This window comes from Haemorhous mexicanus, chromosome 2, assembly GCF_027477595.1.
Source record: "Haemorhous mexicanus isolate bHaeMex1 chromosome 2, bHaeMex1.pri, whole genome shotgun sequence".
NCBI lineage: Eukaryota > Metazoa > Chordata > Aves > Passeriformes > Fringillidae > Haemorhous > Haemorhous mexicanus.
In genome coordinates, this window is record NC_082342.1 from 842,643 (window position 1) to 862,518 (window position 19,876).

At 51.3% G+C, this 19,876-nt stretch overlaps 1 protein-coding gene across 4 annotated transcripts in view; it reads right to left on the reverse strand.

The window, feature by feature from the left end:
- TIAM1 (TIAM Rac1 associated GEF 1) overlaps window positions 1-19,876 on the reverse strand; it is a 161,558-nt gene that overhangs the window by 31,182 nt on the left and 110,500 nt on the right. For all 4 annotated transcript variants that reach the window (XM_059871109.1, XM_059871116.1, XM_059871093.1 and 1 more), the window contains 6 exons: window positions 17,803-17,877; window positions 17,164-17,334; window positions 11,851-11,955; window positions 9,754-9,835; window positions 5,627-5,713; window positions 2,421-2,645 (listed from right to left, as the gene is read on the reverse strand). In XM_059871109.1, the coding sequence (XP_059727092.1) occupies window positions 2,421-2,645; window positions 5,627-5,713; window positions 9,754-9,835; window positions 11,851-11,955; window positions 17,164-17,334; window positions 17,803-17,877 (745 nt within the window). The remainder of the gene's footprint in view (window positions 1-2,420; window positions 2,646-5,626; window positions 5,714-9,753; window positions 9,836-11,850; window positions 11,956-17,163; window positions 17,335-17,802; window positions 17,878-19,876) is intronic.

A 19,876-nucleotide genomic window follows, 5' to 3' on the forward strand; every position in this document is an offset into this window, starting at 1 on the left:
CCATCCCAAATTATTTCATGTGGCAGCTACAGAAGCTGCCAGGGATACCTGCACTCCTCCTGCTGGCTGGAAGAACCATTCCCCTCCTTCTGGGGAGGAACAGATCCCAGCCCAACGCTCCAGAAGGAATGTGGGTGTAGGGAGAGCCCTGGGTGAGCACAGAAATCCCAGCTCCCCACCTCTGCTCCCAGGGACAAGCTGAGGCCCCAGCACTCAGGGTTTCAGTGACAACCACAGGCAAAGACAGGAGGCTTGTCAGAAGCTGCTGCTGAGCAGCAAATGGGGGCATCTTGTGGCCAGCTGTGAAAATGTACAACACTACCTCCATTTTCCAGCACAAAAGCCCAACTGGGAAGGCTTCCATGAAAATTAAAAGGGGAAAATTTCAGGAAAATGTTGAATTGTAACTGCCTGTGCAGCTGTAGTCCACATCTTACACGAGGTTGCCTTTAGCAGTCCCCTCAGAAGGATTTGCCATAAGCTGTGTGGAAGCTTTAACTGCTCCCTCTTTTCCACTTGCAAGGAATATCACACTCCCCAAAGCCAGTCTCAGAACAGTTTTGATTACCTAGAAACTACTTCATTCTGGCAATCCCACTGATTTTTCCTGTATTTTAAATGATTCCCAAAAACTGAAGCAAGAGGTACAACCAGAGTCCTCTGCTGTTGTCCCATCTAGAGGAGCAGGTAAAAATTCAGGAACCAAACTTGTGAGAAACAATTCCCAGTTGCTACAGATTCATCTTCTGCCAGCTGGGCAGTGTGGTGAGCAGGAGTGTGGCCCTGGGACACTGTGCTCTGGGGTCACCTGCACATGTCAAGCCCTAAACTTTGGTGTTTTAAAACATCCCTGTGAGTTATTTGTGCATCTCACCAAACACACAGGGCCCCTGTGCTCCTGGCTGACCCCAGGGGGGGTGAATCACAGAGCCACAGAATCTCCTGAGCTGGAAGGGCCCCACCAGGACCATCCAGCCCAGCCCTGCCCTGCACATTCACCCCAAACCCCACCTGAGCATCCCTGGAGCTCCGTGGGGCTGTGCCCATGCCCTGGGGAGCCTGGGCAGTGCCCAGCACCCTCCAATACCCAACACAAACCTCCCTGGCACAGCTCCAGCCCTTCCTGTCCCTGTCCCAGGGAGCAGAGATTGGAGCTGCCCTCAGCCTCCTCTCCTCCAGCTGAACATTCCAAGTGCCCTCAGCTGCTCCTTGTGTGCCCCTTCCAGAGCCTTCACCACCCTCATGTCCCTCCTTTGGGCACTCTCCAGCAGCTTGAGACCTTTTTTCTGTTGTGGTGCCCCAAACTGCCCACAGAGTGCTTTAACTCTTCCTCCCCTTGCCACACACAGAGCCTGTGGGCAAATGCAGAAGGGAGCACTTGGTTCTGTGACTGTCCTGGGCCCAGCCCCAGGATGTGGGGTGCCTGTGCTGATGACACAGGTGTCACAGGCTGATGGCACAGCCATCCTTCCCCCTCACTCCTGCCCTGTCCCTCCACTCACTCTGCCTGGCTGCAGCTGCCAGGGAGAAAATAATTTATATTAACAGTGGGTGCAGGCAGATGGAGAGCAGGTAAAGAAAGGAAAGGGAACACCCTGAGGACAGAAGTCTGAGTGCCTGCTGCCAATCCCAACAGCAATGATGGCCATCAAACACAGACTCACACTGCTGTGGGCCTGGCTGCCCACCCAGTCAGGACTTTAGTGCAGCACATCAGTCACAGAGCCAAAGACTCTGAGCCTGGCACCTGTTTCTCTGACAGGAAGAAAGCCAGACAGCCTGCCCAAGAGCTGGGAGCCTGGTAACTTTTACACACTGCTGTCACTGTCACATTTCCTGAAAAATCCCCTTGCCCAGGATTCTTCTCCTGAGAAGCCTCAGAGAAAAAGAAAAACAATATTATCTGATTTGCTTCTCCTGTGTTTTGCTGCTTTGGAATGTGGTTTGGACATGGTTTAGCAACTGGTCATTGTTTCATTGGTTTCTGCTGGGAATTATTTTGACTTTTGGCCAATCAGGGGCCAAGCTGTGTTGGACTCTGGAGAGAGAGTCACAAGTTTTCATTAGTATCTTTCTAGCCTTCTGTCTGTATCCTTTCTGTATTCTTCAGTATGGTTTAGTATAGTTTCAGTATAGCATTCTTTAATACAATATAGATCATAAAACAATAAATTAGCCTTCTAAGAACACGGAGTGGGATTGATCATTCCTTCCTCCCTTCGTCAGGGGACTCAGAAAATACAGCACCCTGCAGGTAAGCCCAGCTTGGTGCTGCTGTTTTCCAGATCTTTGCTGGGTAAGGGGTGCCCCCGTGAGCCCCGGAGCCCGTGCCCAGCTCAGGCTGTGGCTGCCCTCCCTCCCTCCCTCCCTGCCAGCAGGGAATGAGCGCTCAGGAGCGGTTTGTGCGCTGCCCCCCGTACCTTGGCTGCCCCCAGGGAAGGGCAGGGCGCTGTCCCCGGGCTCGGGGGGGTTCTCTGGGCGCCGTGGGGGAGGCTGGCCCAGCCTCTGGGCCTCCTCTGGCTCGGGGTGGGTGCGCACGGTGAGGCACAGCGAGGGCTGCGCCAGGGCGTCCTTCAGCAGCGCCGAGTCCAGCTCCTCAGCAGCTCTCTGGTTGATCTCCAGCACCTCATCCCCAGCCTTCAGGCCTGTGACACAGAGAAACGGGTCAGGTCTGCACAGCAGTGCTCCCCACAGACAGCAGGGAGCTCTCATGGGTGTTTGGGGCCAGACATGCTCATCAATGCCTGCAATGGCACTGGGATGTGGTGGACCTGGTGAGATCTGCTGTCTGGCTGCTCCTCCAGTGCCACCCCAAGAGCAGAGTGCCCAGGAAGTCCCTTGTCCTGGGCTGCCAAGCAAATTGTATTCTATTTGCCATTTGTTTCCCACACCTGCTGATAACAGGCTATTGACTGTCACTGCCTGGCTGATAAGAACTACAGCATCCCATTGGGAGATGCTCCACCCAAAGGGAGGAGCCAAGCATTGCTACCCAGATATAATCTGGAGGTTCTGGAACACCAGCACAGCTTCTCCACTGGATTTCCCAGAGGAACAGCAGCTGCCTCTTCTTCCCCTGGACCTTCAGAGGCAGACTGCACCTTTCTACAGGATCCCTGCTCCAGCAGAACCACACCTGACACTCAAGGAGGGCTGCAGCCACAATTCCAGTGGGACTGCTGCCAACACCCTGACCCACAGGGTGTCAGGGTGTGTTCTGACTCTGGCAGTGTTGTTTTAGTTTACTGCATTGTTTATTTTATCCTTTTATTTTCTTCCCTAGTAAAGAACTGTAATTCCTGCTCCCATATTTTTTGCCTGAGAGCCCCTTAACTTAAAATGTATAGCAATTTGGAGGGAGGGGTTTACATTTTCCATTTCAGGGGAGGCTCCTTCCTTCCTGAGCAGACACCAAGACATCCCTCACAAGGTGCCAGCAGCAACTGATCCCCTTTTCCTCAGGGCACAGCCGCTGAGCACCCTGCACCCTACAGCACAGTGAATGTTCCTGAACTCCATGGCAGCACAGGGCTGCTCAGGAGGCAGATCTGAGCCCTGCTCAGCTAGTCCAGGCTTTTCTGCCAGCCTGCTTCCAGCAGTTATTTATAGCAGCAGCGCCCCAGGAGAAGGGGATGTGCAGGGAAGCAGCTGACTCCCCGGGATGCTGAGGGCAGCGTGCAGCCCTGCCAGGTGACACGGCAGTCCTGACCTTCCCCAAGGTGACATGGCAGTTCTGCCCTTCCCCACGGCCAGCTGGGCCCTCCCTGAGCAGCAATGGCGAGCTGCAGAGGGGTCTAATCCCAAAAATAATCCCAAATAACCCCTGGGGCAGGCAGGCAGCAGCACAGCAGGGAACAGCAGTGCCAGAGCCCTGGCTGCTGGACCATCCCCATCTCCACCCTTGCCTTTACAGGGAGGACAGCTGGAATTTACAGAAGAGGGGTGACCATCCCTGCCATGTGCTGGCACCCTGAAAGCCTGCATGAACCTGAAAAAACGTGGATGAACCCTCCCTCCACACTGCAGGAGGGAGCTTCCTTAGGAAAATGGAGATCTCCCTAAATGCATGTAATTGTGCCCAGAAACTCCAGCGTGGTGTGCAGTTACAGGGAGAATCAAATGCACTAGATAGAGTAGCTACAAAGTAAATGGGCTGTAAAATCATAGCTGAAAGAAGGACAAAACAAGGCAAGTCAAGCATTTCGCATTATTTAATTTATTCTACTTAGTGATTCTGTGGCATTATAGCAGCACACTAATAGGCCTGCAACCACAAACACTGATCTGGGGCTCCATTTAATCTTTGCAGCCTTTGTTTTGGATTGTTTGGGATAAAGCCTCCTGTCCATCTCAGTGAAATCAAGGAGCTCCCATTCCAATAAGGAATGCCTGCCCTGCTAAGGCACCCCAACAGAAGAAACAAAAGGATAGATCACAAAAATTACCCACAAAAAATAAAAGTCTTCTAATTGTTGGAAAGATTGAAAATGAAATGCAGCATCTCATCTGATGGAGGGCAGTCAAACCCAGGCAATGCATGTAAATAATGGGAGGCACAGAGAGTTTTCCTGCTTTCCTGCTGCTCCAGGGAATCTTGTCCCAGTACCCTGCTGACTGCTCCACTGAGAAGTGCCCTTCCAGGTCAGCTCTGAGCAGACCCACATCATCCCTGAGCTGTTCCCAGTGCCTGTGCTTGCACTGCAGCCCCGCAGGAGGCACTCTGTGCTCACACATCCATCCAAACTGCTCCGCCAGCAGGCACCAAAAATACCAAAAGCAAACCAGGGAAGCGGGGATGAAACCCCCACCCACCCTCACCTAACCCTCACTCTCTCCACACAGGAGCCCACAGGGTGTCACCTCCCTGTGGCAGCCTGGCATGGAGCCCTCCCAGCCTCTGCCCAGGGCTTTTGGCAGGATACCCCTCCTGTTAACCAGGACTGAGGGACAGGACAGAGCAAGAGTCTTTCCATGTTGAACACACACCTAAGTGGGTTTCTGAAGCTGGGGTGCACCTCTAGGCTGTCCCCACTCCGTGACCACTGCTCCTGCCTCCACTGTGCCCCTTTGGCCACTCATTCCCAGCCCCACCAGCCCAGGTCACAGAACTGCCAGGGCATTTTCCATCAGCTGGGCTGGCTCAGCACAGTGCCAGGGTCAGCACCAGCCTGGGGACAGCAGCCTTTGGAACAGCTTCTGGCAAGGGCCAGCTGCTGAATAAGCTCTGCAAGGCCACAGAAACCCACACCCAGAGAGCTCTGAAGGTGCTTCTGAGGGCTCTGCACACACCAGTGGCTATGAAGAGATGAGATTCTTGTCAGCCCCCATGGTCCCCGTGCTCTAGTGCAGAATGTGGGTGGGTTCCAGCTGCCCAGCTCCCAGGCAGGGGATGGGAAATGCAGTGGCCTCAGCTTGGAGAAGCTGCACTAAAGCAGACCCTGCTCTGCCTTGGGAGCAGCCAGCAGCCTGGCTATCCCTGCTGCCTTCTGCCCCAGCTGCTGCCACGCTTCCTGCAAAGGCTGGGAGCACAACCAGAGGCAGCAATCCCAGGCACAGGGAGCACTGAGACCCTTCCCCTGTATTTGTGGGGCAGGCACTGAGCTGGGAGGGTCTGGGAGTGTTTTACCTTTCTTGAAAGCCAGGCCTGTGTCCTTGACACCGTTCACGTAGAGCCGGCGAATCCCCTCCTCTTCCACTGAGGACAGAGAGAAACCTGGGGAGACACCAGGAGTGCTCAGAGGAAGCCAGCCCCCTCCAGGGTGTCCCAGCCACTGCCCTGCAGCCAAGGCTGGGCTGGCCCTGCCATGGGCAGGCAGGAATCCCTCCCCTCTCCCTCCCCTCAAACCTTTACAAACACAACAGCAAAGTTCAGCAAGGAAAGGGGCTCTAACAAAATCCTGAGCTGACTTTCTCAGTGCATATACCAATTATCTGCAGACATATTAGAGGACACCACAGCTGCAAAGCCTTGGAACAGACCCCAGTTCTCTTGCCATCAAAGGTCACTCCAGGAGGTTTTGCTGCTTGCAGACCAAAGCTGCACGGAGCCGTGGTTGGGGACAAACACTGGGAATAAAAGAGCCACGGCTGATGTGCCACCCCAAACTGAGGCAGGGCACAACACCTCCTGCTAGAACAGAGTGCTGACCTCTGCTTTTTGAGATCCATGTCTGTAGAAATGCCCCTTCCCCTCTGCCCCTTCTGCTGGCACAGCCTGTCAAGGCTCAGCTTGGCAGACGTTTCCTGCTCACCAGAGAGCTGCAGAGCACTCCTGGAGTGGAAGTGCTGACACAGCCCCATTCTAAACAGGGCAGATGGGACTGTGAGCTTTGGGCTGGGGGGTTTTCCTGCCATTTGTGGGTGACACAGTAAGATAACAGCTCAAGGAAATACAACTGCCAAGCTAAATGCAGGTTGTTTATTTACTGTGGAGAGTTATCTAAAGCAGAACGTTTGCCTTTCTGAAACTTCATTACTCCCTAAATGAGTGCAGGCAACCATTTGCTCTCTCCTCCTAGAGACTAGAAAAACATTCACAAACCTCTGGGGGGAGTCGTTTGTTTTGACATGGAATCAGCCACCAGCCAGGCAGTGCAGATGTGCTGGGAGCCTATCCTGACTTTGGGACTCCTTTCAAGCTGGTCCTTATGGCTGAGAGTTATTTTTCTCATCCACGATTTAAAAATAAAATACAATTTAAAAAGAAGTAGTAGGAAAGAGGGGGAAGAACGTGGCAGCTCAGAAGTGAGAAGCATATGGCCTTTCATGACTTACTGAGCTACTTGGAACCTGCAGGCGAGCTACTGGGGCTGAATCAAGTGAAATTTGTGAAGCTCACTCCACACACCAGCTCTGGCAGAGAGAAGAACCCTCAACTAAAAGAGCAGCTGTAAAACAGAGTAGTTACTGGCTGTCATCACCACAAAGCCTACCTGGAAAGCCCTGGAAAAACAGCAGAGTGTGCCCAAGGCTGCAGTTTGAGTCAGCACAAAGCATCAGCTCCTAAGAGCCCTTTTGAACTGAACTTCTGTTTTGGGCCAAACTCCACACATTCAAACCAGGCTGAGGGGCAGCTCAGGCCCTCCCTGGGAGGAGATCAGAGTGCCCAAGCAGCCCCAGGCTCCATCTCTCCTACAAGGCAAGGCTGAGAGAACTGGGATTGTTGGGCCTGGGGAAGAGCAGCTTTGGGAATGCAGCTTTCCTGAAGGGAGCCCACAGGAAGGATGGAGAGACACTCATGACAGGGGCCTGGAGTGATGGGACGAGGGGGAATGCCTTCCAACTGAAAGAGAGCAGGTTTAGATGGGATTTTGGGAAGGAATTCCCTGTGAGGGTGGCAGACCCTGGCACAGGGTGCCCAGAGCAGCTGTGGCTGCCCCTGGATCCCTGGCAGTGTCCAAGGCCAGGCTGGACAGGGCTTGGAGCACCCTGGGACAGTGGGAGGATGAGCTTTAAGGTCCCTTCCAACCCACAGAATTCTGGGATTCTGTGATTCCTCCATGAGAAGACCTCTGCCTCCTTCAATCCATCAGGCCTGAATGCACACGTGGTTGCCTCTGAATTCATCCTTCAGCCATAGCCATAAATCCTGCAGTTATTCCTGGCAGAAAGGGCACAAGGAGCAATTACACAGGTTGTCATCAGCTTTAAGAGATGAGAGATGGGCAGCTGGCAAGAGCTGGAAGTGGTAACCTCACAGTCACAGTTAACCCCTGCACAGACAGAATGTGGCCCTGCCCTGCTGGATCTCCACAGCTGTGACAGGGGCTGGACTGGAGTGCCAGTGCTTTCCCTGCCCTGCACTCAGGTGACAAGCACCTCAGGCCAGTGCCTGTGCAGTCTGCACACACAAGGGGACAGCAGGGATGTGCAGCTCCCTCGGGCTGCCTTCCACAGGGGCTCCACACGAGAGAGGAAGGGCAGGAGTGGGTGGAAGCCACAGCAATTGCATAAGCTGGCACTGCTGCCAAAAGCATTACCATCAAACTGTGCATGGGCTCTGAAACACAGGTGGGAAGAGATGGGTGCTGACCCAGGCAGAGCCTCCCCTCTTCACTGCAAAGTTCTGATGGCAGGAGAACAAAAATCCCTGAGTGCACGTGGCCTTGAACAAACCCACCTCCAGATAATCCCCTCAGCCCCCTGCCATACCCAGCTGCTGGTGAACATGCCAGCACTCCATGAGCTGGAATCCAAGGATTCTCACTGATTTCTGCCCTCACTGCCCTGGCAGAGAGAAGGGAGTGGCAGCCAAAGAGGGAAGAACATCCGTGCCCAGGCATCAGCAAAGCATCCCACGAGAGATCCCACTGTGGCCAGACCCTCCAGGAGTGCTCTTACCACCACAGACACACTGCTGGGAGCAGGAACACCAGAGTGCTCCCAGGTGAGCTCTCCCTGAGATGTGGTGGTGGAATGAGGTGAGCTTTAAGGCCCTGTCCAGCCCCAGCTGCTCCAGGACTGTGAGTTCAGCACACAGGGAGACACACAGGGACCACAGAAATCCTTCTGCCACTTAGAGGCAAACCACATTTGGCTGTTTTCCCTCAAGGAGAGAAGAGTCAGCTTTTTTTTGGGGTGCTTTGAGCATTCCCTGCTGCAGGGTCAGAGCACTGCACAGCTCCATCCCACAGCTCACAGGACACCACCGTGCATCTCACTTTTTTTTTTCCATTCATCCCTTAGGAAAAAAAAAGAAGAAAAACAAATAAACAGGAAATGCCATGAGAGCCCCAACTGTTCATTAATATGAACCCTGAACCATCACTGGGTTGGTGAATATTTCTTTCTTAGGCCTGCAACATTCAAGCCCCAGTCAGTCCCACTGCTTTGCAGCAGAGCTCAATATTCCAATGGCCTGCAGCTGTAGAATGAGCAGTCTGGGGATTCAGAATTATTCTAGTCATTAAAGCAGAATATTTAGATAAACAGCAAAAAGATGCAGATTGCCTTCCTGTGGGGGAGGTTGCACAGATAACTCCAACACACACTCCAGAATTGTAATTGCCAGGCCAAGGGGCACACGCACCAGGCTGGAGGGCTGTAACCTGAAATACCTGAAAGCTGACAAGTGTGAGCTGCACAGAGCTGGGGGATTCTGCTGAAATTACTCAGGGAGGCCCTCCCCTGCTGGGTGTTTCACACAGCTCTGCCACCATGTGTCAGGCCCTGGCTCAGGTGGCCGTGGCACATCCTCGAGGGCTGGAGCATCCGTGGGACCCCCTTGAGCCCTGGAGCCTCAGGAAGGATGGGGCAGGCAGGAACCCACCTTGGGTGCCCCTGGCAGGTGAGAAGAAGCCAAACAGCCTCTCTGGAGCTGCCTGGCCACAGCACTCAGATGCCCCCCAAGGAGGGGGCAAGGAGGAAGGAGCGAGGAGTGGGACGAGGAGGAAGAGTGGAGCCCTGCAGGCTGTGGGCAGCGTGGCAGCCCCAGCACAGCCCCCAGCAGGGCCCTCAGGGCTCCTGTGAGATGTGGCAGCTGGCAGAGGATGCTGCTCCCACCCACAGCCTCCGTGGGTGGCTCTGGGAGGAACTACAGCAAGCAGCAAACACGGATCCTGCTGCACATCCCGCAGCTCCCGGAGAGCCACGTGCAGAGCTGCCCTCCTGCAGGGCAGGTGAGTGCTGCTGTGGGTGGCTCAGCAATCACAAGTGCTTTTCTAAGAGACCTCTCAGGTACATCAGTAACCAGCAGGCGAGAACCTGCTAGAACTGACTGGGGGGAACAGCAAAACAAGGCAGGGAGGAACTCACCATAAATATCAGAGGATGCATCAGACTTCTCCATCTGAATGTGCTGGGTAATTTTCTGACAGATTTCTATTTCCTTGTACAGCTGAAGAGAGGGGAAAAAAAACAAACACAAAAATATGTTACTGTGGGAGGACACATCAATTGTAATGGTTTGGAACAGATTTTTGGGTTTTAATTACAGGCAGAGGAGAGGGACTGTGGTCATTGTTTATCAAACAGTTTCTCTCCACCTGTGGGAGAGGCATTAGCAGTGTCACTCAGCTCTGCTGTTGGAACACAGTTAGAGAGGAGGAAGCAGTGTTTTCCCACCCCCACCTCAAAACAGAGCATGCATCTATTCCCTCAGTCAATACCATCTTGAGTGCATGAGAAACACAGCTCCTGTTCCTGTTTTCCTCATTTACAGGTAGCAATAGCTCAATGCTTTATCTTACTTTAAGGAAGACATTGCAGAAATCCAATTATTCAACAGCATTCAAATCACAAGGACTGATTTTGTTTCTTAAATACATCTCTTCATTATCAGACTATCAGATTTGCTACACCTCAGCCTGACATTTCACCTTTAACACCCTGATGTTTATTTGCACCAAGGAAAGCCCCCAAGTGTTTGAAATGGTCATTAACGTCCTTCCTGGGGGACCAGCACAAATTCACACCTAGGCAATAGCCCAGAATCCCTCCATGCAGCTGCAAATCCCTCTGCCTTTCAGCACTGGAGTAACAAACCAGCCTTTGTCTTTGGAAAAAATCCTAGCCCCAGGTGAAGAGAGCCCGCAGGTGAATATTGATTCTGTTTACACGCTGCTGTGAGCGTGTAAAAACGCAATTTGCAATAATTAACATTTGGAAACTCAGTGTTTGGACTGCAGTACTAAACTATTCCTTCAGAAAAGAAGAGGACCTCTAATAGGTTTGTAAAAGGTTTCCCTGATAAAAATGTAATTTTATCTCGTGCTTCTCTCAGCACTGCAAAAATCAGTATTGCAGAATAGTTACAGAATGGAACAGACTATGGAAGTAACTCCATATTCTCCCAAACAAGCCCACACGAGAAGCAAACAAAGCTTTTTGATTTAATATCCCCACATCAGACACCATGCTGCAGCACCCATCTCTACCACTCCCTGCAGAGTCCCACTGACAGAGTTTTGTGTTAATTACAGCTTTTCTGAATAACCAGCAAGTGATGACTCTGTCAATCCTACACCCTCTCAACACAAGTCCCCAAAGTCCTTCCAGACAGCCACAGCTAAAAGCTGTCTTCTCTGAGCTTTCATTTTCCCCAACTCTATCACACTTCCAGTCCTAGCACTCCTCTAGCACTTTCTCACTATTTTTTGTTGTTGTTGTTGTTGACAGCATTAATGGAAAATCCCAGAAGTCTTTTGCTAAACGAGCAAAAGCCTCCATAACTAGCAAAGTTTTACTTTTTATAAGTAAACCAGCCACCAATGAAAAGGACCTTAAAAAGGTTTACAGCATGCCTGTGTAGAATCACAGAGTTAAAGCATGACATTAATCCTGTTTGGTCTTTTTTTTTAATCTCTCATGGCAGAATTCCTTTGAAGTCTGCTTTCGAGATGAACGAGATGAAAACAGCCAGCTGAGGCAATTAAGGAAGTATATTCTTATATTCTCACACAGAACTCCAGACCTTCCTGACCTCAATCTTCACCTGACCATCAGGAAAAAACCCCACAAAACACCCAACAACTTGTGTATCTTCCCCCTCTTTAAAACTCAGACAGTGTGCTGTCTGTAAAACCCCCATGTGTCTGTAAAACCTCCATGCACAACACGAACAACAGGAAAAGACAACTCGGAGGGAAGTTGAGCTTCAATGTACCTTCGAGTGACTTTGACACTGCCTGTGGCTGTCCCTCCTCTCTCCCCAGACACATCCACACACAAATGTGAGCTAAACACCAACACAGGATGAAAGGTTTGGAGAGATCCCTTTGCTGAAGGCCAATTTGCTATGGTCTGCAAAGCACCATAATTGCAAAGTGAAAAGCATAACTCTGCGTGCTCCAGAGCTCAGATAAACACTAATTAACAGTGGTGTCATCTCACCAGCCCAGTGGGCAGCATTACCAGCTCATAGATCTCCTCCTCTGGCTTTGGCACGTAGAACTGCATCTGGTTGTCCAGCAGGAACTTCAGGCGCAGGTAGTGAGCAGAGCAGTCCAGCTGGTGTGTCTGCAAGAGACAGGGAGCCTTCAGAAAAGCACTATTCCCCTCATCTCTGACCCTCACAGCAGCACCTCCTGCCTGAAAGCTGAACAAACCTGGCCCTCCTGCTCTCCCCCAGGAATAAAATCTGTGTAGCCACCAACGCTGGCCTGGCACTCTGCTCCCTCCCAAGCCATCCCAGAAATAAGCCCATGCTGGAACAGAAACCTCAGAGAGCATGCTTCTGGATAAAAAGATACCTAACTAAATGTTCTAACCCAGCAACATGGAGCAGGAGAGGTGTTCTCTCTTTGGTCTGGGTTTTTTTAGCATCTTCATCATTTAGCACACAAATATGAAGTGGCAGATTTCAAGCAAGGTTAATAAACACAAAAAATCTGTCTGTCCTCTAAATGCCAAGCAGCTCAGGTTACACTGGCTGGAAGAAGCCAAGAGTTGCATCCTGGATTGCATCCCAGTGGAAGCAGGTCACACACCATTTTAATGAATTAGTTATAATTAGCTGAGGATACAGCATTTGGTCTGGGAGATGTTAACGACCTTTTCTCAGCGTGATTAATAAGGTTGATTTAAGCAGAGGTTAATGCAGTGTGTAATCAAAACACATTACAGGTATGATAAACACAAAGGATATCATCCAGGAGTTGCGTTCAAAGTTCCTAAACTAAATCTAATGAGAAACCCCAAAGTGATTCACAGATAGAGGAGGTAAATTCTCCTTACTGCCACTTCTGAAATCCCACTATTAAAGGCTTTTATACCTCAGCCTTTTCATTTTACCCCAGCAAATTACCAAGGTTTCTCAGGCTGTGCTGAAAACAATGGCTTATCTGGAAACTCGAGCAAGAGCATCATTACTGCCTGTTTGGCCTGTTTTTTAAAGCCTGGCTTTTCCAGTTCCAGCCCTGATCCAGCAGCACTGAGGTGATGAGCCATGTACCTGCAGAGAACATCCCACCCTGACCCTCCAGCAAACACCCAGAGAACAGGAAACCCTTTGGAAAGTCTGGATTAGCCCAGGAGTAAAAAAAGCTACCAATAATAAGAAGGAAAACCAAAAGAGATCCATTGCTGCACTCTGCACAGTGCTCTGTTCAAATATGTCCAGCCCAACAAATCAAATTATCCTTGGATGAAATGGAGTACCTGAAATGGAACAACCTCTGTAATCCAGGCAAATTCCTAGTTAATTAAATAATGACTGAAATCTACAAAGGGCCAGAAGAAAAACAGCCAAATGTTGGAGATATCCTCGCTCCCCCACTTTTCTTTTTTTTGGAAAGCTTCTTGCTTGCTTTTCCCACTGATTACTGCTGGTTTCAGTAGTTCTCTCTTTACAGTCACACACATACAAACACCTCAGAAACTAAAGGGAAGCAGAATTGGCACTGAAGGTTCAGAAATGACACAGAGGAGTCCTGGCTTACTTTCTGGGCAGCTTAGTTTGCTGTCCCCAGACACAGAAGTGTCTTGAACAACAACACAGAGAGGAGACCTAAACCCATGGAGTGCATCCCCCATGTCTGGGGGTGTCCAGGGCAAGGAACAGAGCTGGGAAGGGAATGGAGCCCCAGGAGAGGCTGAGGGAGCTGGGAAGGGGCTGAGACTGGAGAAAAGGAGGCTCAGGGGGGACCCTGTGGCTCTGCACAAGTCCCTGCCAGGAGGGGACAGCCGGGGGGAACAAGGACAGGAGGAGAGGGAACGGCCTCAGGCTGGGCCAGGGGAGGCTTAGGGTGGGCACAGCAGGAATTTCTCCCTGGAAAGGAACAGACTGCCCAGGGAGGGTTGCAGGGCCCATCCTGGAGGTGTCCAAGGAGTTCCTGGAGGTGGCCCTCAGTGCCCTGGGCTGGGGACAGGGTGGGCACTGGGCACAGTGTGCACTCCATGGGCTGGGAGGGCTTTTCCAACCTGAAGAATTCTGTGATTCCGTGATCCTGTGAAGCTGGCAGCCTGCTCCTCCTGCCCCCAGGGTGGATCTCCTCCCCTGTGCCCTGTGCCCAAGCTGCTGTGCTCATGCTGCCCCTCAGCAGTGTCTGATGGTCAGTGCCAGCTGTGCTGCCACCACCCAAAGCCCAGGGCTGGCACAGAGACCCCATCCAGAGCCCACCAACATCCTTCCCTTGTGGAAGAGACCCAGTGGATGCTTTCCAGCCTGCCCAAGCTGGCAGAAATCACCACCTGTGATGAATTCATCCAGTCTGGAGCCTCCAGGCTCTGGGCAGAGCATCAGCTGAAGACAAACCTGGGTAAAACACTCCTATTTAGAGCCATGCATTTCTTCCAACAAACCCCATCAGCCCAAGTGCATGCCATCAATCCAGCACACTGTGATGCCATCCAGGTCAGGAATGAGAGTCCCGACCACGACCCACCCCATTTAGCTAATTAACATCCCACAGCTGCCCCAGGGCTGTGTCTACCTCAAAATCTGACACTGGTTAAAGTGTCTCAAATAGGGCCGTGATGTTCCACTGAAGTGAAAGGAAAAGGTCCCTGGAATGTGGACACAGCCAGGCTGCCCTAAAAGCCAAACCATTAACCCACTTTTTGTGGCTGGGAGCTGCATCCACATGTGGGGAGGTGGGAGCAGAAACAGGGCAGCTTTAATGATATGAATATCCTTTCAAGACCACCCAAAGTACCTTTCAGCCGTCCAAATCAGCTTCTTGGTTTATTTATTTCTCTCCTAATAACTCTGGCTAGGTCTGGACTAAATTAAGCAGCTAACCCCGTTTAAAGCACAGCCTGACAGCTCAGCTGAGGTGCTCCAGAAGAAGAATTTACAGCCGGGCTGGGATCCCAGTCAAGAGGCTCCAAGTGCCACGGTGGGCTGGCACACAAGCCCTGCTCCTTTCTGGCCAAGGAGAGGGCCTGGCACCTTCTCCAGCTTGGCGGGGAGACCTTTGTGGCAGCAGCACAGGAACGAGGCCATCCCAGCCCTCCTGTGTGGCCCCAGCTCTCCCAGCAGGAAAACACCAGCCCAAAAGCAAAGGAAGCCCCCAGAGCATCAGGCTTAACTTCTCAGAGGCTCTGGGCACAAACCCAGAGACCTTGGGCTATCAGCTTCTGGCCCTTCATGCAGGTCCCTTTGAAAAATGTAAATGGTGAGGGGGAAAAAAAACAACCCAAACCTTTCTTGCCTCACTTTTTATGCAGTCAGAAGACAAAATGCCATGTAGTCATCTGGGCTTGTTTTTTACTGCTATTATCTCCATTTTGGGTTTTGGTGTTATTATCTCCACACTGGCTCTGCCTAAATCCGTATACAGAGTGTGTTTTCCTCCTCCATTTTAAGACATACCATTATGCAAATGTTAGTAATGCATATACATTTGTTCACACTGAGCAGTGTCATCACAGAATCACAGGATGGTTAAGATTGGAAGGGACCAACTATTTCCTATCAGCCAGAGAAAGCAATTTAATGCATATACACTGAGTTTTCCTGCCTTCCAAGTGATGTTGCTAGTTACATCTGAGGAGAAATCTTTGAGAAACCACTTTAAAAATGCTTTAAACACTCCTCCCACCAATCTTGAATCATAAAAGTGTCACAAAGCATCCTCCAAAGCCTAACTCGCTGTATAATAACAAGCAGCCATGTTAGCATAAGAACACATTTTCCACAATGACTTTAGTGCATTGAATGCTCTCCAACAGAAGAATCGAGCTCAGTTTAGCAGCACAGATTTAACCACATCCACAAACATGAGGAGGTTTATATGAAATGTAGAGCTTGAAATGTTTACTGTACCAGAACTTGACTGGTTCTCAGATGGCAGATGGCAAACTGATGTGAAATGATGTGGATCGGATATTAAAGGGGGGAAAATGAGCTGAATGCAAGAGACAGAAGAAAGAGATTGATTATTAAAGGCTACAGAAAAAAAGGCATCTCAACAGTGCTTTTCAGGCAGAAACCTCTTACAGAAAGGAAAGAAACAGATAGTAGCTCTTGAAAAAACACTCACCAACCTCCCCTTCTCCTTACACACCCCCACCCACGGCAGCAGAAGCGCAGGGAGAGACCAGACCCTCAGCGGGCACCTGCTGAAACCACGGAGCTACACCAGCCAAGGACTCAGTCCACTGAGTTAGCCATCCTCACCCAAAGCAGAACATACATCCTAAAAATAAATCATTACTAACAGTGTGTCATCCAGCTTCCCTGTTATGCCTCTCTCCAAAAATGTCATCTTCTGCTGAAGACAAAGCAGAGCTTTCACAAGCTGCAGCGCACCTGGCAGAGAGAGACGGGCGCACCGTGCAATTACTGGAAACAAACGCCTTTCTCTCACCTTCCCTCTCTTTAGAAGCACATGCAACACGCTCTGAAAGTCCCCAAAGTTAAGCTCTCAATAGTAATAAATGTTTTCTTTTCTCCTGCTGTTGTTGTTGTACAAAGCAGACTCACTTTTCAGAGCGGCACGTGACAGGTCTCGCTCGCTCCGAAAACACACATTAGGCAGCTGCCAGAGCTGAAAGCCTGTGTTTAATTTGTCAAAGTTTCCAACTCTTTAGAGATGTAACTCTTTTTAATGGCCCAACGTCTCTGACACTTCATCTGGCAAAGAAATCCAGGTGGCTTTTCTTCCCCCCACTCCAACTGTAGATAAAAGCTTCCCCCTGTCCCTCCTGCCACCCACGCCAGGCTGGGTCTGGTTCTGCACTGTGGGCAGCAAACACAGGCACCTTCCCCCACTCCTGGGGCTGCTGCTCCCAGTGCCAGCCTGAGGGCAGGGAAGCAGGGATGGCTCCTGCAAACACGTCCCCTGGCTCCTGGGAAGGGGTGAGTGAGGTCACCCCACCTGCCTGGCAGAGGGGAGAAGGGGCTGTGGGAGAGATGCAGAGCTGGGGGCACCAGGGTGGCTGCACCACCACAGTGTGGGGCACCTGGGGGCTGGGACAGCACCTCAGCCTGGTGCCACTGCAGGGACAGGGGATGGCTGGCCCTGGGAAAGGCAGAGCCAGGTGTGAAGGCACTTCCAGGCTCCAGAGTGGGGAAGGCAAACCCCAGCCTGCTGCCTGCTGTCCCTGCAGCCACACCAAGCCAGCTCCAGCTGCAGGGAATTCTCTGCTGTGCTCCTGGCCTCAACACTGCAGTGGGGTTTGTGTTCTTCACCCCAGACAGAACTGGTGTCCCAGTGCAGAGCGGCCCAAGCAGTGACACACACGAGGCTGCAGTGACTTCCAGCTGCCCCAGGGCACGTTTACCTTGCAGATCATTTCCAGCACGTCCCTGGAGGTGTCCCCAGGCCGGATGACTGTCAGGGCAGGCTGGTTGTTGGGCAGGCAGAACCACGAGGGCGTGAAGTACTCGTGCACCCAGATATCACAGTCGGGGTTGTGCTGGTGGACGCTGCTCAGGGCCACTTCTTTGTCCCTCTAAACAGACAAAATCCATCATGACAATCCCAGCCCAACACAGCTCCCTCTCCATCAGAAACTGGTGCATTATGTGCTGCACCAGAGCTCTCTCAGAGAGAAGATATTTTGCTCCTAAGCCCAGGTTGAAGGCTTGTCTGGACAGGAACCTGCAGCTTTCCCTGAGCAAGGCAGAGTGTGCCTCCTGTGCCACCCACATGGCTACACTGCTGCAGTGTGCTTCTCCTGGGGTTCCACCCCATGCCTACTGGGAATGCTAGGAATGCAACAACAAAATAGTAGGGATGAAAGCAGATTTGAATTTAAAACCGAAATGTGCAGTGTTTCTGGGCAAACCACAACAAAACTGCTGTGGGTACTGCAGCTCCAGTGCTTAGAAATGGCAAAATAGCAAATCTTCTTCTTTATTCTGAATTTACTGGCTGCAAACATGGGGGAAAGCAGGCAGCTGGAGAGCTGGGGTTTTACCTTGCCATCCGGGACTGTGTCATCAAAGATCCCTTCAAGAGATTTCTTCACTGAATCCACTCCTTCTCCAAACACCTGAGGAACAAGAGAGGGGATCTGCTTTAAACACAAACTGACTCCCTGTGCACAGCACATGCCACGGGCAGAACAGCCTGTCTCACAGCCAGAACAGAATTCAAACTGAGAAATACAAACAGCCATCTCCAAACACACTGCTGGCAGAAACCTTTCACTCTTGCAGAAATCTGGGATGGGGAAAACCTTCTTCAGGGTGGGTGAGTCACATCCAGCAGCCCCTCTAACCTCTTTCTGCTTGAGCCTGTCACCCAAAAAGGAACAACACGAGAACAAGGAGGTGTTTTCAGCAGACAGGGGATCCCAAACACCAGGCCAGCTCGCTCCAGGTGCCTTAAATACAGGGAAGTGCTGTCCTGTGTCCCCCAGCCCCAGTTCCTCACTAGGACTACTCCTCCTGAGCACAGCTGTGGCTTTACTGACACAGGCACACCTTTGCACCAGTCTCTGTCCAGACCTGGGCCCTCCACCAAGGTTTGCAGGGCTGTGACCTGGGGATCTTTCCAACAGTGCCTGCCTGTCTGCTGCAGATGCACTGGAGAGAAGGAAGACAGCAGCCTGATGGAAGGGAAGGCGAGGTGGAAAACAAGCTGGTGATGGGGTGGCACAGGAAGATTAGAGGCCACTTCTGCTTGGAGGTCTGTCCTGACTTCCTTGGTGGAGCTGGACTAATTTTATCTCTCTCAGTGCTGGGTTTCTCCACCAGTAAAAGCGGGAAATGAACACTTCCCCAACTCTGCTGAGGACTCAGAAGGGCTCTGCTTCTGGCTGGCTTTGTAAGACCCAGCTGCCAAAACGAACTCAGCAAACATTCAAGCACAAGGCACTGTAACCCTTCTCTAATGAAACAGGAGCTGGTAACCCAGCAGAGCCAGAGAGCCAAAACCAACAGGATCCTGGGCAGGAGGAATGATCAGACAGGAATATGTGCAGCATCCAGCCCAAAGCAGCACAGGGCTGCATCTGAAGGGCAGGCAGGGCTGGTGCTGCAGCAGAACCCAGCAATGAGAACTGAACAGTTCAGTTTTATAGCTCCACATCAGCAAAGCCCTGGGATCAAGTTGCTGGGCTGTTAATTATTGCCTGGCTAAAATGAAGCAGGGAGCAGGCAGGATGGGAAAGGGTCTCTGCCTTTTGGGGATTTTCAGCTGGCTGCTTTCAACAGGCAACACGTTGCACAAGCAAGGGAAATGTGTTCAGGCACTGCATTCACACACTCTGCTACTTCCTCAAAACTTCACACTTTTTACAACTCTCTGCACAATGGATTTCCTTTAACCTGGAACAGAATCCCTCTCCTCACAGAATGCCTGTGCTGTGGAGGAGTGAGGGGGGCAGGAGCAGGGGAGGCGGCGTGAAGAATGCAATTATTTCCACTGAAAGGAAAAACAAAAAGGGGGAGCTCAGGGGGGACAAAAACAGGTCTGAAAACAGAGCACAGGCAGGATCCCAGCTCAGGACAAGGGATTTGGGGCAAGTAAATGCAAAGCTACAGGGATGCTGCAGCACCAGCACGAGGAACTGGGAATGTGCTCAGGGAGCTGCATTCCAGCCAAGCCCTGGGCTTTTGCTCAGCCTCTAAATATCAGGTGAACTTTCAGTGTCTCACTCCAAACAGGCTCATCATCCTCTGCTGAACAAAACAAACACCCACTGCTGCTTGAACAGACAGCACCAGAAATCACAGGGCACAGAACAGTGTGTGTCCCCAGCCCTTCTCCCCTCTAAAAGTGAGGGAAGAGGAAGAAAGGCAGAGCCTACATTTCCTGCAATTAGATGAGGTATGGCTCTGAAAAAGTGAAAGCTGTAATTAGGGATGTTTGGAAAGAATAACAGGGAAGCACCTTCCTACCACACTGGAGCACGTTTTCTAGAGAAAGATCTGGGCAGTGACTGGGTGGAAACTGCACAACTTCTGCTTTTTTATAAATCTGAAGCAAAACAGGGAGTGTCCCAACTAAATGCAAAGCTTCTTGTCAATTTAGGAAGTCTTCACCAA